The 17,527-nt window shown below is 38.6% G+C and overlaps 1 protein-coding gene across 4 annotated transcripts in view; it reads right to left on the bottom strand.

Moving 5' to 3' along the window:
* The window catches only part of znf407 (zinc finger protein 407), a 379,875-nt gene that overhangs the window by 90,059 nt on the left and 272,289 nt on the right, over positions 1-17,527 (bottom strand). For all 4 annotated transcript variants that reach the window (XM_052023962.1, XM_052023966.1, XM_052023963.1 and 1 more), the window contains one exon: positions 5,557-5,735. In XM_052023962.1, the coding sequence (XP_051879922.1) occupies positions 5,557-5,735 (179 nt within the window). The remainder of the gene's footprint in view (positions 1-5,556; positions 5,736-17,527) is intronic.

Raw genomic sequence — 17,527 nt, 5'->3', positions numbered from 1 at the left:
TTTCCAGCATTTTCTGTTCTTGTTTCAAACTTCAGCCTGTTTGAAGTGGGCAAGTGAAAACATCCATGAATGTTGTCTGAGAATACTACCAGGAAGTGCCCTGGGGCAACTTACCAAGATCAAGACACAATATAAGTGCAAGTTGTTTTGTCTCCAGCAATTGAAACTGCTGTTCCAGCTGCCCAGTCTGAAAACTGAACCTATGTTGCATGCTAAAATTAGAGTCATAGAGTCATACAGCACAGAAACAGGCCCTTTCGCCCAACTGATTCATGCCGACCAAGATTCCCATCTAAGCTAGTCTCATTTGCCCATTTGACGCTTCATTTCATTATAAGGGTTATCAGCATTAACGCAACAGAAACTTGTGCTAGAGAATTCCTCCAAATCTTACTATTTAGTTTTGTAATCCAATTACTCTTGTATGCAGTTTGCTGACACTAGTGACGGAATAATATATCTTTGTAAAGTCTAAGTTTATTTTATTGGAAATGATTTTAATTGCACACTTGATACCTTTCATGATCCCTTAATGACCCTCATCATTGACTGGATTTGCTCAGTTCCTGACATTACTAAGATAACAAGACTGGAACATTTAGTATTTACCTGATTAACACAGTACAAGTTGATAATATTTTCCCTTGTATGACTGTACTGTATTCCGGGTTAGTAGAGTATAAACAATAGCACTCAGACAATTCTTATTAAATCATGTCTTTGGTCAGAGAAGGTGAAAATTTAATTCTGATTGTGAGTGTATTTGTGCTCATCTTCAGTCCTTGAATTTGCAACTTATAAACAAAGACCCAAGGGTCTGATTTTGTGTGTGTGTGTGTGTGTGTGTTTGTTTGTTATTGTATGCAAACCATGACATTCGTTATTGACTTGCCCTTTTGACAGCTGTACGGTGATGGAGATAAATGAAAAGACTGCAGTGCTCTTGTCATTGTCCCATGTACACCATGCAGTTAAAGCTAGAGACAGGCTTCAAGTAGACTGCATACCTTGGAAGAGAAATAAAACCCTCAATATTCATTGTAGATAACAGTCCTCCTGAACCTTAACATCCAATTGGGTTGGTTTACTAATTATATCCTTTCTTTTCCCTCTATAAAGAAACAGTCTCTGTAGCTCACAGTTCCAGCTATCACCTGCTTACGCTGCTTCTGCGGATCAATAGTGCCTAGTTAAGTGGATGAAAAGGCTAAATGTGACTCTCGTTTGCAATGCCAGGGGTTATTCAGCTTTTAAGTGGTACTCTTGTGCTTCATTTCGGCAAGCTCAAATCAACTCCCAGGTGGTCTGGACTTTGTAAGTTATTTTATTATTAAGGATCTGACATTCCTTTTTACTTCGCTACCTCAATACCGCAATAGGTTACAGTTAGACTGCTTGCATAACCATCATGCAGAAAATCTACATTATCCTCCAAAGCTGTTGGTCATACATCTCATATGGCAAAACCGACAGTGGTTTTAATGCAAGCAAAAATCAATAAATATTAACCTTTTCTGACACTTCCTACACTGATACTTTATCAGCTACTGTCAAGTTATACAATAAAAAGCCAGTGATACATTGCATTTTTTAAGCTAAGAATCAATGATAGATTAGAAAATCAATGTAGATTAGCAAAGATTCAATATTAATTACTTTTTTTTAAAAAAAAAGACAATGAACGACACGCAAGAAGAATTTCGGTTGTAAGATAAAAAAACTGTCCTGGTGCTGTGGCATTAATCAAATCTCCCATTTCACATTAATATTTCAGGATTACATTTAATGCTACAAAAGGGCGCACACATGGGGGAAAACATTACAATCTACATAGAGCCTGCCACTGTCTTTTAAGTAAGTTAATGCATGACTGCATTAGTTTCCTGCATTACAACAGAGTCTACACTTCAAAAGTTCATTGGCTCTACAGTACTTTGATGCATCCTGAGGTCATGACAGCCAAAAAGCAAAGATGCAATTTTCTTTAACTTTGAAGTAACAATGCATTGAGATACCACAAACCACAGCAACAACATAAAATATCATAGTCTATACATAGACAAAAACTGTGTTAGTTATGGCATTTGGTTGTGGAGGCATCTATTGGTGGACACATGCTTCCACACATGTATGGACTAGCTGCAAGTCTGGAGCCGATTAAGTGATGATGCCATCATATCTGTCACTCCCCTCCATCACTGGACTCTATACAGAAACCAATGGCAGAGCACCATCAGACCTGGTGTGGTCATACAGCATGGAAACAGTCCCTTTGGTCCATCAAGTCTAAGAACATCAAATACCCATTTACATTAATCCCATTTTATTCTCCTCACATTCCCATCAACTCCCTTCAGATTCTACCCCTCACCTACACGAGGAGCAATTTACAGAGACTAATTAACCTACCAACCCACACATCTTTGGGATGTGGGAGGAAATCAGAATACCCAGAGGAACCCACATGGTCACAGGGAGAACATGGAAACTCCATATGGTTAGCACCTGTGGATAGGACTGAACCCAGGTCACTGAAGCTGTAAGGTAAAAGCTCCACTAGCTGTGCCACTCTGTGACATTGGATAAGAGACCCCATTTATTTCAATAAGGATGGAGAGTGGGAAGGATAATTATTTTAAACCAATTACATAGCCTATAATACATAGCCTATATTATAGTGATTATGTTCCGTGTGATTCAGATTGAACTGGCTGGTGATCTTTGTTCTGGGAAAGCAAAAGGCAGAAAATGATGTAATTGAGCTTTTTTTTAAAGAGCAAATAGATAGGGTGGGCACAGACCTTTAGGAGTAAGCTCCACATTCTAAGCATTCCCTGGATAATTCTCTAGAATTCCCGATGATACTTATTGGTTCCTCCCTGCAAAATGAGGCCCTCAGTTTTTGCCTTCCTAGAGATTTTCCCAGAGAGTGGTTAGAATGTGGAACTCTCTACCACAGGGAGTTGTTGATGTGAACAGCAGAAATGCATTTAGGTGGAAGAAAGAAATATAAGGGTATAGTGATGGGGTGGGATAAGGAGAGCTGGCAGCCGGCACAAGTGGAGCATACAAGATTTAAGTCAAGCGGGGTGTTTCTCTGCTGTCAATCTGATCGAAATCATAAATTTACAACTCGTCAAATATTTACTTCTCCCTTCAGAGGAAACAATGTAAAAATAATTCTTTTCATCGATTTGGTGCTTTCTTGTATCTTAGCGATGAATTCAGTCATTAATTTATCAAATGACAACAGAACTTAAGTACATCAGTTGTCAAATTGATATGCAGATAATGTACTTTGAACATCGCTGCAGCATATTTCAGATTTATTTTAAATTTGTAAGTTAGATAAAGGAATTATTGTGTCTTCTTCACAAATAAAAATGTCGTTTGATTTTAAATTTCATACTTTGAAACTCTAACCAACAATTCTGTAGTACTAAACCAAGGGTAATTAAATCTGGTTGAAGGCTATTCTGCATTATATATGTTACAATATAGTGGGTCTAAGTAATCTTGCAACAGCCCTAAAAGCCTTATGTATTTCTTACTCTGGATAGGAAGATGGGCAGATAGTGCAACAAAAGTGCTTCACTCTGCTTCCTAAGAGTTCAAACCTTTTCTTCTTCAGGTGCATATTTTATTTAAGACACATGCTATAAACTGGGTAGTTTTTCTTGACAGATGTGTGTACCAAGCTGTCAATCAAACTGACAGTTGTGTAGATTTTCAACTGTGATGCAACTAACCAGTCTGATCTGACAGCCCAGCCAGCAAGTAATAAAGCTCTGGGCTTGAAAGGAAATGTTTCTTGTTTGAACATTTGGTGGGCAACACGGAGAGGCATAAAGGATAACACAATAGTTCCTGATCTTTGTTGAGATTAATATATTATTTTTAACCCTTTCTAATATGTCCATATTGCAAATTCAATTCAGCCTTCAAATGAAAGTATGGACTCTGGTTAGTACAGAGTCCTCTGCAATTGGGCTGCCATAATGTCTCTGTATCTGGCTCAGTGCTATTTTTTATTTGACAACATTCCTTTAAACAGCTGTGGTAGGTAGATGAGTGGTACTCTATAAATGAAAGATGTTGTTCTCTGCTCTTTTCATGGCTCTGCACAAATTGCCTTCTGCATTTCCCTACAATTTGGGTAAAGTACTTCATTGATTGTAAACCATTATGGGACATCCTGAGTTCAAGATAAAGATGACTGTTCTTTTCTCCCCACTGAAAAACAATACCTGATGGCCAGGTCAGTCTTCGCCACAGTTGATCCTCATTGTCTGGGAAATCCTTTTCAAAAACCCATCTCATAACTATTCGGCATTGCAGCGCATCAGGATGCCCTGATTGTTCATCTGATACAACGAGACCTCCATGCTGATAATGCAAGAGCTTAATACTGCAGGATTTTGTTCTGAATTCTGTAGGAAATAAGCTTTATTTGGGTGATAATGTTGTCTTAATTCAGCTGGAAAGCTGTTAAATGATCTGATAGTGTGCAATTTTTTTTCTAAATGTTATGAGAGAGAAAAGGGAGTGACAGAAAAGAGAGAAAGAGGCTGAAAGGATGAGAGAGAAAAAGACTATTTACAGCTTGAAAATCAAACCTTTTCTCCTGTTGGTCTTTTTTCTGTAAAACACCATTTCTAAATGATTTTAAATGTTTAACTCTTCTGTAAAATGTACATCTTTTTTAATTCTCAGCCTGCAAGTGACTCCAGTCATTTTGAGAAATTGTTCATATATTGATTTCCAAAAAATAGGCTATTCACCCTTTAAAAAAAGAACAGTGAAGTCAACGGGACCAAAGTTTGAAATTGGAGTTCAGTGTGCAAAGTGAATATACTGTATTGCACATAGCTCAGCAATGATTGGAACCATTGCAGAAAATGATTTTCCTCTCCAATTGTCCTAATCATTGCTGACCGATTTCAAATACATCATAGACTGCTGTAGGATCACATCTCCCTTCATTAACTAGTCTATTATAGAAGCTTAATCCAATAGCAATATTATGCAAATAATGTAAATAAGGAAGAAGAAAAGTGTGAGAATTATTTGGTCTTTCAAATCCACGTAAAGCAACAATTGAACTGTGGGTTTGGTAGTTTCTCACCAGGGGTACAGAGAGAGCCTGGTGGAAGCAATGAGCAAACTTATGATGTTCCAATGTGAAGTCCAGTTATAATATGTCAACAGAAAGATCAGTGGTATCCCGGTATGTTGCATGTATACTAAAAGTGTAGGATTTTCAGTCCTGCAGGATCAGTTCATTAATCTACCAGATACAAATGTAACTTTATGCAGGACCAAAATCATTGGGAAATGTATACTTATACTCCCCATTTTCTTTCAATACAATTTTGTGTAGTTGTTATAAATATAATGCAGATGGGGAAGAGAGATTGGGTAAGGTCACCTGTCTGGGCCAGGAGTATTGAAGGGCAGAGGTGACAATGAATACTCCAAGATCACACCCAACCAGAGTCATGTATCAGGAACACTGACAAACAGAAGGATTATCACTCTGAGAAAAGTGAACCTTACCTGCATGGAGATAAGCCAGATCTGGATTCTCAATATCAGGATGAAGCTCCTTGAGATGGTTCCGAAATTCCAATGGGATGTTGGTTCCGTACTCGCACTTTGGACAATTGTACATCAGCACACCCTCATGTTTGCCAGTGTGTAGGATGTGCTTCCGGATATTCTCTGCACAGTTCGACCTAAGCAGAGTTTTCCCCCAAAAAGAAAAAGAATCATCAGTTTCAGCACATTTTTATTTGCAACCTTAATGAGCTAATTCTTTCCAGAAGGTGCATCTCCTCCAGCATTTTGGATTTTTAAAGCAGACAGCCCATTAACAATGCATAGGAAAGATACATAATGAAGTGAGATTAAATACCCAAAGCTGAAGGAGGAAGGGCAATTATACATATTGTATAAATACCCAGCTCATGTGGTCATGAGCTAGTGGTACTACAATTGTTAAGCCTTATGTTGTTACTATGTAAAAGTCTGCAAAAAGAGGTCATTAAAAGATGAATGAAAAATTGGAAATAAAAGTAACAATTTGCATGTTAATACACCTTCACTTCCACAGAAAGATTGTTCCTGCAAGTAAATCAATAGAGCAGGATTTCCAATCTTTTAGGATTATCCTGAAGTCTCCAGGAATGAATCTTCTGGGCATAACCACAAGCAAAGTTAGAAGTACACTCACTGGGAAATGTTTATGTTGATCTCATTTACCATTTTATTCTTTTACTTCGAGATTTTGCTTTATGCCGGATGTTAAAATGATGTCTTGGCTCTTTCTGTGATCCCATTTCCTGAATAACTTTCTTAATGCCTGACCCTCCACACATGCATAACTGGAAACTATCCAATCAAAGCAAGTAACCCATCATATCAGATACACCCGAGACTTGCCCTTTGCACCCGAAGTCACAAGTACTTGACCCTTTGATCTACTGGATTCATTTCAAGCTGTTAATACATCATTTCTCTATGTATTGGAATAGCATGCTTAATCACAGAACTAAACCCAATTTAACCAAGTCTAAGGCAAGCAATTCATTCCCCCCCGTCAGTAGCTCAAAACATTTTATAGTAGTGACTACAGTTGAATCGTTTTTTGGCTAAGAACAACATACTGCCACTGTTACATAGCACATTATGGAATGGGGATGAACCTTTGAGCATTTAACCTTTAAATACTTTAATGCTAAGAACTAAACATTGCATATTAGAATATTCAAAGATAAATCATCACTTAAAATTAAAATGATTGGGAAGTCATCCATGTTTTCTGGTGTTAATATTTCTCCTTGTTCTACAGCTCTACAGCAGGAATAAAAGTTAATATTATTATTGTAATAAAATGGACTTGTTACATAAAAATTATTTTATGGTATTAATGCATAAACCACTGAGTCAAATGTTTGTGCATTCCATTCCAGAGAAATGGGTACAATAATCTACGCTCACACCCCCAGTACTGTTATGGAATGCTGCACTGTCAGCAGTACTGTGTCTCAACAGAAGTGATAACCGAGAGCCCACTCCCCTCTCTCAGGTGAATGAGAAACCTTATGCATTATTTCGAGAAAGAGCATGGGAGTTCATGCCAGTGTCCTTGAATCAATATTAATCTACAGTCAACATCATTAAAACAATTTATCTGGTCCTTATTGCATTGCTGTTCATTGGACCTTGCTATGACTAACTAACTTGGGAGTCATGTTTTCTGCATTACAGCAGTGGTTACCTTCTAAAATACTTCACTGGCTGTAAAACATTTCACAATGTCCCATTAAGTTAAATCAGCAAAACACATATTTTGTTGCATCTCCGGAACAGTCCAGTAGAAGTTGATCCACTTCTGTTGTTATGCTTCTTCTTTCCTCACTCTGTCTTCCCCTTCCATGAATTGAGCCCTGTCTTTGGGCAAAGAGACTCAATCCCGCATATCCTGATTCATATGGTAAGAAACATGAACTTGCCAATATCTTTGTGGCACCTCTCTGTTACATTCCTAGGCTGTTCTCCTTGGAGGTTTTCCCACCCACCTGTGGAAATTATTTTTGCTCCTCTGCCTTTCCTGAATGGGCCGAGACTAACAAGGATTATGAGGCTGCAATTTAGGTTTTATCTAAGAAATTCAGTGAAGGATCATCCTTTGCTAAATATTTACTATTGCTCATAAAGAACTTGTATGGGTGGATTCTGGAGGGTCAAATCTTGCAGGTTATGGGCCTTCATTCTCCCTTATCGGTAGAACCTTGAGCTACAATAGTATTAGAATGTAACTGTGGAAAAAGAAGCAGAGATAATGTTTCAGGTTAAAGACGCTTCAGACCTCACTCTGTTTCTGTTGCCACAGATGCTGTCTGACCTGCTGAGTATTTCCAGTATTTTTTTTATTTCAGACTATGTAATGTATTTAATTTTCAGTAAGAGAGGGTGGCACTCTCTCCCCTGATGCGCATCATCTTCCTTCAGCAGTTATAGCAAATGCTTTCACCAGCAATGTTCAAAGAGGAGGAAAAGGACGGCAACAGTATATAAAAATGTATTTTATAAATCTCCACTGTTTTGTTCTTACTAGTGTCTATTGGCTGTATCTGAACTTGCACATTGCCCTACACAGGTTTCCCCATCTGACAAGGTTTCAATTTTAAAAACGTTGTCCTCTTTTTCTAATCCCTCTGTGACTTGCTCCCTCCTTATCTCTCTAACCTCTTCCAGTTGTACAACCTGGCAAGATCCTCATGCTCCTCCTATTCAGGCCTCTTGATCATCCACCAAGTTTAATCCTTCCACCACTGACAGCTGTTGCTTCAGTTGCCAAGGCCCTAAGCTCTTCCTAAACCTCCTTGACATTTTGTTCCTTTAAGACACTCCTTAAAAACTACCTCTGACCAAGCTCTTAGGCATCTTGCCTGACAACTCCTTCTGTAGCTCACTGTCAAAAATATCTTATTTTGCTAATGCATCCTGAATGCCTGATGACTTCCTGCTACATTAAAGGCACCACATAAATGCAAGACTCCTGATGCAGGGTCTTGACCTGAAATGTCGACCATTCTTTTGCCTCTACAGATACTGCTTGATCCGCTGAGTTCCACCGGTAGTTTGTTTCTTGCTGTAAATGCAAGTCGTCATTTCATGAAATTACCTTTTTCCTAAGGATCTCTGGAGCACAAGTTGTGAACCTAGTATAAGAATTGGGAAATAATTTACATCTAATGTTGTTTGGTGACTTTAGGCATAAATCATTCAACATTGTATTCTAATCAAATAAAAAATTATTGTAAGATGTGGTACTTGTTTCGATTCTTAATCCATGTCCTTATTGCATTAATTGAGTAGCAAATACTGCACATTATACAATCAAATACTATTAATGGCACAGTGGTGCAGCTTGTAGAGCTGCTGCCTCACAGCACCAGAGACCCGGGTTCAAACCTGACCTTGGGTGCTGTCTGTGCAGAGTTTGCATGTTCTCCCTGTGATCGCATAGGTTTCCCCCGAGTTCTCTAGTTTCCTCCCACATCCCAATTAACCTACGGATTGAAAGGTTAGCCACTGTAAATTGCCCCCAGTGTGTAGATGAGTAATCAAATCTGCTGGAATTTGATGGGAATGTGGGGAGAATAAAAAAAAATTGGATTAATGTAGGATTAGTGTAAGTGGGTTGGCAAGGACTAAGTGGGCCAAAGGGCCTGTTTCCATGCTGCATCCCTCTATGACTCTAAGACAGTTGGGTGAATCAATTGTACTTGTAATCTTGCATCATCTGCTCCTCTGCCATTAAATTTTTTCCTGGCCTCCACCCCATCCCTCTCTCCTCTCTTCTCTCCCTCTTTCTGGACTTGCTTGAACATCTGCTATATTTCCTGTACTGAAGAAAGATCATTGGCCTCAAGCTTTAATTCTGTTTCTCTCTTCACAAATGTTGTCTGGCCCGGCGAACATTTCCAGCAGTTTTTCCTGCTCCTGTTTCTGATTTCTGCAGTATTTTGCCTTTGAAACCATTACAGAAGCTACTGTTAAAGCATCAGTTTGAGTGCACTTATAGGTAGGGTGCTGCTACTGTAGGATTCTGTTAAAATAGTGTGAGCTGTACCACATGTTATATATTCTATTGCAAAGCCCAGTCACCACAATACTGAAACAAAACTCAAACACTCAGCAATCCCCAAAATGCAGGAAATGATTCAATGGCAGTGCAAGTACAGTTGACTGCTCATCCTCTAGATACCTAAACAGATTTGGGTCATCAAACCATTTACATTTTTGAATTACAGCAAATAGTTTTAATTCCTGAAGTACATCAAAACCGATGTATTGGAATAACTGAGTATAGAGCTAAATGAAAAAAACATAACAACAATTTTCACTTATGTTGCCACGTTAACACAGTAAAATGCACCAAGGCACCTCACTGGATCGTTAGCAGATAACATCTGAATTCAGCATTCAAACTCGCTGGTGAGAGAGAAGGATAAGGGATAAATCCTCAGTGGAGAGACAGGACAAACAGTATTTTGGTATCTATAAGCGTACACAAACTGGATGGGGGAGTGGGGAATTATTAAACAAATGATTATATTAAAAGCTGATGCTTTAACAGTGGCTTCTGTGGTGGTTTGAAGGGCTAAATACAGCAGAAATCAGAAATAGGAGCATGAAAGACTCCTGGAAATGTTCACTGGACCAGACAGCATTTGCGAAGAGAGAAATACAGTGAAAGTTTGAGGTCAATGACCTTTCATCAGAATCAGAATTGGATTTATTATCACTTACTTATATGATGTGAAATTTGTTGTTTTGCGGCAGCAGTCGTGCACAAAGACATAAAATGACTATAAATTACAAAAATAAATAAGTAGTTCAAGGTAGTGTTCATGGACTGTTCAGAAATCTGATGACAGAGGGGAAGAAGCTGTTCCTGAATTGGTACTGGAAATGTAGCAGGTGTTCAAGCAAGCCTAGAGACAGAGAAAGGGGAAGGGGATAGGATGGAAGTCAGGAGACAATTCAGCAGTAAAGGAGCTGATGATGCAAAGCAAAGGATGTGGTAATATGGCAAGAAACAGAAGATGGGTTTAGGGGAACGATAAATGGCAATTGTTGGCGGCAACTGCAATCCAAATAAAAACTGAGCTCCTGAAATCATTGAATGGCTGAGTACAGAAGAATGTAAAGTGATGGGTTGACTGGTAGATGTTGATGGAATGTGAGCAAAAATTTCTGATTGCAATGCCATGAGTGACAAGGTTTCCCATTGATAACTGCTGGAAATCATGTGTGCCCAGGCAAAGGCACAATCATAGTTGGCTGACATTTGCTAGCATGGGGTTGCCTATACATGCTCTTGGTCCAGGATTGTGGCAGGGAAAATGACCATGTGGTGAGATAACAGAAACTTGCCAGTTGTAGTTATATACCAACTTTAACCTAGTACAATATCCAAAGGTGCTTTTCAGGAACAGAATCGGACTGGGCCACACAAGGACATAATTGAAAGGTGACCAAAAATTTGATCGATAAGTTAGGTTTCAAGGATCCATCCAAAGGAGGACGAGAAGCCAGGAGACAGTAAGTTTAGGGAAAGAACTCCCTTTTAAATTCCACACAGCTGATGCCACAATGGGGGAGCAAAGGAAATTAGGACTTTACAAGAAACCAGAATCAGAGTGCTACAGAGATCTCAGAGGATTGTAGGGCTGCAGGAATTATGGAGAGATGAAAGGATGAGGTCATGGAGGGATTCAACCACAGAGACAAGATCCTGCTGTGCCTTGGTTCACATTGAACTTAGTGTGGGTAAGGATCAGGGAGCAGAGTTTCAGTCATAATCACAAGTTCATAAACCCTAACTTTTGGAATTGTGGAACCATACTCCATCCATACCTTACTATGCCAGTACCCATCACCAGACCACAGCATCAATAGCTTAGATGATAGGTTGGTTGTTCTGAATAAAACCCTCGAGCCCCAAGGAGAAAAATTCAACATAGTACTGAGGGAGTGATGCACTGTAGAAGGTGTCACCTTTCAGAGAGGACACTAAAACTGAAGCCTCACCTGCTCACTCAAGTAGAAGATCCCATGGTTCTGAAGAGAAAGCGAGTTCTCCCTTGTACACCCGCTAATTTTAATCCCTATTCAACATTTCTAAAACAGACCACCTGGCTGTTACAAAATTACTGACTGTGGGAGCTTGCTGTGCACCAATTGGCTGCAACATTTCCTGCAGTACAACTTAATTGACTGTAAAGTCCTTTTGGATCCTGAAAGGGGTGTGAAAGTTTTTTTTATAAATGCAAGTCTTTTTATGTGGAAAGCACAGAATAAAAGAAAGGGAAGGAGTCAAGATTTGTTTTAATGAAATAAGGCTGCAAATATGATCAGGAGTTAAGTTTCCCACCAAAATGTATTGACAATAGTTTTGACATAGAGTGGCTAAATAATAGATACCATCTAGAGTCAGGCATTGATCCCTTTTGCTTGGCTTGTACAATAAAAGTCGCATATTTTCATGTACACTATAAAACTTTGTCTTCATATAATGAGATAAAGATGATTAAAAAGGAATATACACAAAGAAATGGATCATTTTCCTTCCTCCCAACTCTCCCCAAAACAGAACCAGATAAACCAGTGTTGCTTTTGTAAGCTAAACAGCAACTTACTAAAGATAACCACAGGAGTGAGCGAAGGTCGGCGTAAGGTGATTCTGCAGCTTAAGCAAGATGCATAATATTGAGCACATGCACTCTTCTTAAGGTAACATTATAAGCTGCACCAGGCCAGCCCAGTGGGAACTTTACAGCAAGGGTCTTTGGTAAGATATTCTGGTTGAAGAGGACCGCAAGAAAGCTTACTCAGCTGCTTTCTTAACAGAAATAAAATGAATTTTAAAAATGGTTGATTTTTATTCATGCTTAAAGAACTTGAATACAGCAGTACAATAGCCTGTGGCAGACTGGTAATGCAGAACGATAAGTAGATTAGTAAAATGAAGACACATGAAAATGGATTCTGAGGATAAATGGAAGAAAACCTATATTAAAATGCCAGAATAACTACAAAACAAAAACCCTCATGAATGTAAACATTGGATATAACCAGTATACAGATTGCAGACGTAAAACAAAACAGTGGATTCCATGGCTCATTTCACCCAACAAACTATCAAATGGTATTTGATTTTGTTCAAAATTCACAAAACAAATTGATGCAATATTGTCAGCTGCATGAGCTCAGCCTAACAAGGAACATATCCATAACGCATGGAACAGCAAGGAAACAAATTGACTTTACCATTTGTAAAACACAGGGGATGCAAATTATAAACCTGGGAGATATTAAAGCATTATTTTCTGATACACCATTGAAATTAACACAATAAAACAAATGCCTTTGTGCTTTCATTGTATTTTTAAGCTCTTGTAGCATTTTCATTCCTGGTGTCCAGTTTGCGTTCAGTTTTATTCCCCATTTATTTTTAGTTGTGGCTATTTCTTTATGTATGCATTGGATGCAAATCCAAATAAGTACTGCTTCGCAACTTTTAGAAAGGATTCTGTAAAATAAATGTGAAATAAACAAAAAGGCCATCAAACTTTAAGAAAGAAAGCTAAATAATGCATGAGTGTTTCATAAAAAGCTGATGGAATCATTTAAAAATGTCCCATACAGTTTTGGAAACTTGCACAATTTTTGCACAATCTTTTGTTCCTTGGAATTCTTACAAATGTCTTCCTTTAACAGAATATATGATGTTCCCGACAGACACCTCCCCATTTCTATTCTCTTCAACTCCTGTGAGCCCTTGTTCTGTGTGATAAAGCAATCTCCTTGGGGATCTGAGCTGTGTAGTTTTTGCAATTCGAGTGACAAGGACTCGACTTGAATAACTGCTGTGCGCAGGTTGTAATTATGTCAGCTGGAGCATTGAACAAGGGGGCTGATTAATGTGATCCCCTGCCCAGAGATGGTCCCCATCAAAACCTTACCTCAGACCAGCACCAGAGATGGGTTATGCTGCAAAGGAATGAGGATGAGGTGGGGGCAGGTGGTGGTGGGAGGGATAAGGAAAAACAGTATCTACATGATAGATGAATTGCTGGAACACACTTCAGGCAGATGTTCATGGACAATATAATATACAATTACTAGCCCTTATCACCTTTGCTGGCACAATAAAAAAAAACAGGCTACTACAGCTCATGTAAGTGAAATTAGTTTCCACCATACAGTAACAACTCACCTAGCATGTCAAACAACTTGCATTCCCTGACTCAATTTGGGAGACACTCACAGCAGTCAGAATTTAAGGATCAATTTAATGAAGTCAGATCCTGTTGATCTGAATCCAATTTGTAAATTTGACTTTGAATGGAAGCAAGACAGATTATCTTTGCTTTCTTTAAGAATGACAGATAACCAAAGGAAAAAAAATATTGGTGAAATTACGCAAGGCAGCAGCTGAGAATAATAACTGTTTAACATAAATCACTGTGGGGCAATCAACGAGGCGCATAAAGTTAATCCCACATAAAGCACTCAAATGCAAACTAAAGTGGAATGCCATCTAGTGGGAAGCATGTCCACAAAAAATCTTGAAAATATTTTCTTGTAATAATTGGAATGTGTGTGTGTTAAGACTTGATATGTTTATATTTTTCATAGCAAGCTATTCTATTCAAATTCACCATACCCACTCCCCTCCACCCCTTCAAATTTTCTTCCTTCCTCTCTTAATTAATACCTGGTGCCACACCAACAACTTGCATTTATATAGTGCCTTTAACATTATGAAACATCAGATGGTGGCTGACTGCAGTGTTAACAGACAAAGGCCGACACACTAAATCACATAAGGAGATACAGTAAAACACTGATAATCCAGCATGCTCGGGACTTTGGTGGAAATGGACTGGTGGATTTTCCAGATTAATGGATGTTATTCCTATTAACAATCCAATGCCCTTTTAATTCACTTTTTTTTAAATGTTACACAGTGTTGTAATAAATTTTCCAGTGAATCAGTTAAGCTTCAAGGGTGGGAGAGAAGTGAAGGAGAGAGAGAGAGAGAGAGAAAGAAAGAGAGAGAGTGAGAGAGAGCGAGAGAGCAAATTTCAGAGCTTGGGTTCCAGGCAACTGAAGGCATAGGTACCAAATATGAAGCAAATCAAATAATGTGGAGCAAGTTAGAATTGGAGGAATGCAGGTTTCTGGGAGGCTGTGAATTGGAGAAGATTATACAGATGGAGATGTGTAAGATCTTTTAATGGATTTGAAGACAAGGATAAGAGTTTTAAAATAGGGATGATGCCAATGTAAGTCAGTGAGCAAATGGGGTGATAGGCAAGTAGATCTTGGTGCAATTAGGACAAACACAGCAGCAGAGTTTCAGACAAGAGGGTACAAGGTGTGAGGCAGGCAAGGTCAACGCTGGAATATTGCAAGAAATATCTAAGCTGCACCTAGATATGGGGTGCCACAACGCTATTCAATCACATGGACATGGCAGCTAACTCCAATCCAGGATGTTCTCTCCATAGGGAGGTATCAGTATGGAATACTATAAGGACACTAGAAAATAGGAGCAGGAGTGGACCGCCAGGCTCCTCAACTCAAAACGATCATGGCTGATTTATACTGGCCTCAATTCCTCTTCTGTGCTAGTTCCTAAAACCCTCAATTCCTCAGTCTTTCAAATATTTATCTATCTCCATCTTAAATATATCTATCGATCAGGCCTCTCCCCTCAGGGGCAGAGAATTCCACAGATTCACTACTTTCTGAAAGAAGGGATTTCTACACACCTCAATTTTAAATGAGCAGTCCCTTATTTTGTAGCCATGTCCCCTTGTTCGTGACTCTCCCACTAGTGAAAACATCTCAACATCTACCCTGTCAAGCGCCCATAAGATCTTATATGTTTGAATAGGGTCACCCCTCATTCTTATAAACGCCAAGGAATACAGATCCAAATTGTTGAGCCTCTCTTGACAGAACAACCCTCTCATCTCAGGAAGTACGTTGGTGAATCTCCTGTGGACTGCTAACTGAATACTGAATAACTATCATATACAGGTACTGAATAGCAAGGACTTTGCTTGCCATTAACTCCAAGACTGCTGGTTCAATCAATGATTAAAAATGTATCAAAAAATGTTTCTACTTTAGCCATTCTCCCTACAAGAACCACTCCATTGTAGTTCTATAAAATTATTTATGACATCAACATTCTCATGCATGCAATAACACCATTAAAACATTTGTGAGAACCTTCCAATATGCTTTGTGCATGGCAAAACAAAAGTTAAATGTTAGATTTTCTAAATAGGATGCCGTACCTTTCCCTGGGAAAGCGAAGGTTGAGGGTGAACTGACAGAGTTCTTTAAGGTTATGAAAGGGTTCAATAGGGTGAACAGATTTTACCACTCAAGTCCAATGTTAAGGAACTGAAATACAAGATAGTGACTAATGGGGAATTCTGAAGAGTGGTTAGAATGTGAAACTTGTTAGCAAATAGAACAGTTGAGGAAAGAAACATGGATCCATTTAAGGAAAAAACAGATAACTACATGAGAGAAAAAGAAATAAGTTGAACAATGTGGCAATAGAGCAAGATGAGGTAGCATTGGAGGAAGCTCAAGTGGAACACTGGCTGGCTTGTTACTATGTTGTAAATTCAATGTATTTCTCAGCAATTTATCTAAAGGACTGACTAGTGCTTGACAAAAATTGTGCAGGTTAAGTAGAAGAACTATAAAAGATAAAATAATTCAAAGTCACTACATTATAACATAAATATGTGACCAGTTCTAATGCATTATTTCAGTCTTAAAATCCAGTGCCTAGAAAGTCACCCTGTCCTGACACTAGTTAGAGTTGGACACTGTGTTCTAATCTGCTTCCAAAATTCATTTCCATTGCAGTTAATAAAACTAAATGTCAGAAACAGTAGAATATGATGCTGCTAATATTCAGGGCACTTGGTGCTACTGACTAGACAAATATAGAGCTGTAGGATTTTTAGGGACCGATGGGAGAAAAGAGAATTTAAAAAATGTATTCTATTGAAATTATTTCCCAGAGTTACATCTTTTGATTTCTTAGTGTGTTCAAATGTATTTGCATATCAGAATAATGCACCAAAAACATTTTGGAACTTGACAAGTTGGGGTACAGTCAATGGACAATGTAAATGGACTGGAATTCATGACAAAAATAATAGATGTGGTAATGATGGAAGAAATCTGACAGCAATTTCTGGAGGATGTACGTATGCAGCTAAACATGGCAATCCAGAGGCTGATGTAAGTGATTCCCTACTCAGCCACCGTGAGCACTGTTGTAACTTTTCCAGCATAATCCATAGAAATCTGTGAATGTCAGGTACTTGTAAACTATTCTCATTATGGAAGAAACTTTGAAAAATGTTATGCCTTGATGAATGAAGTGTGAGCAGGTTTTTAATGGCTTAATAATTAAATATAGCAATATTTTAGCCTTGACACTTGTTTATATTTTAGTCTTTAGCTCACAATCTTTATTTTCTTGTCTGCGAAATATTTAAAAAAGTTATTTAACAATGAGAATTTTTTGCTTCCTGGTTTGACATCTGTAAAGAGATCATGATGTATTTATGATTATGAGAGGCATAGATAGACAGCTGGTATCTTTTTCCCAGGGTCGAAATGTCTAATACTAGAGGGCATGCATTTAAGGTGAGGGGGGTAAGTTCAAAGGAGTTGCATGGGACAAGTGTGTTGTTAATTAAACATAAAGAGTGATGGGTACCTGGAATGTGCTGCCAGGGATGACAGCAGAGGCAAATATGACAGTGGTGTTTAAGAGGCTCTTAGGCAGGCACATGAATGTGCAGAGAATGGAGGGATGTGGACATTGTGTAGGCAGAAGGGACTGGTTTAATTAGGCATTTAATTACCAGTTTAATTTGTTCGGCACAATATTGTGGGCTGAAGGGCC

Source organism: Pristis pectinata, chromosome 9 (assembly GCF_009764475.1).
Source record: "Pristis pectinata isolate sPriPec2 chromosome 9, sPriPec2.1.pri, whole genome shotgun sequence".
In the NCBI taxonomy this organism is placed as follows: domain Eukaryota; kingdom Metazoa; phylum Chordata; class Chondrichthyes; order Rhinopristiformes; family Pristidae; genus Pristis; species Pristis pectinata.
The sequence above is the reverse complement of the archived record's forward strand: the minus strand, read 5'-3'. Positions and strand labels throughout refer to the sequence as shown.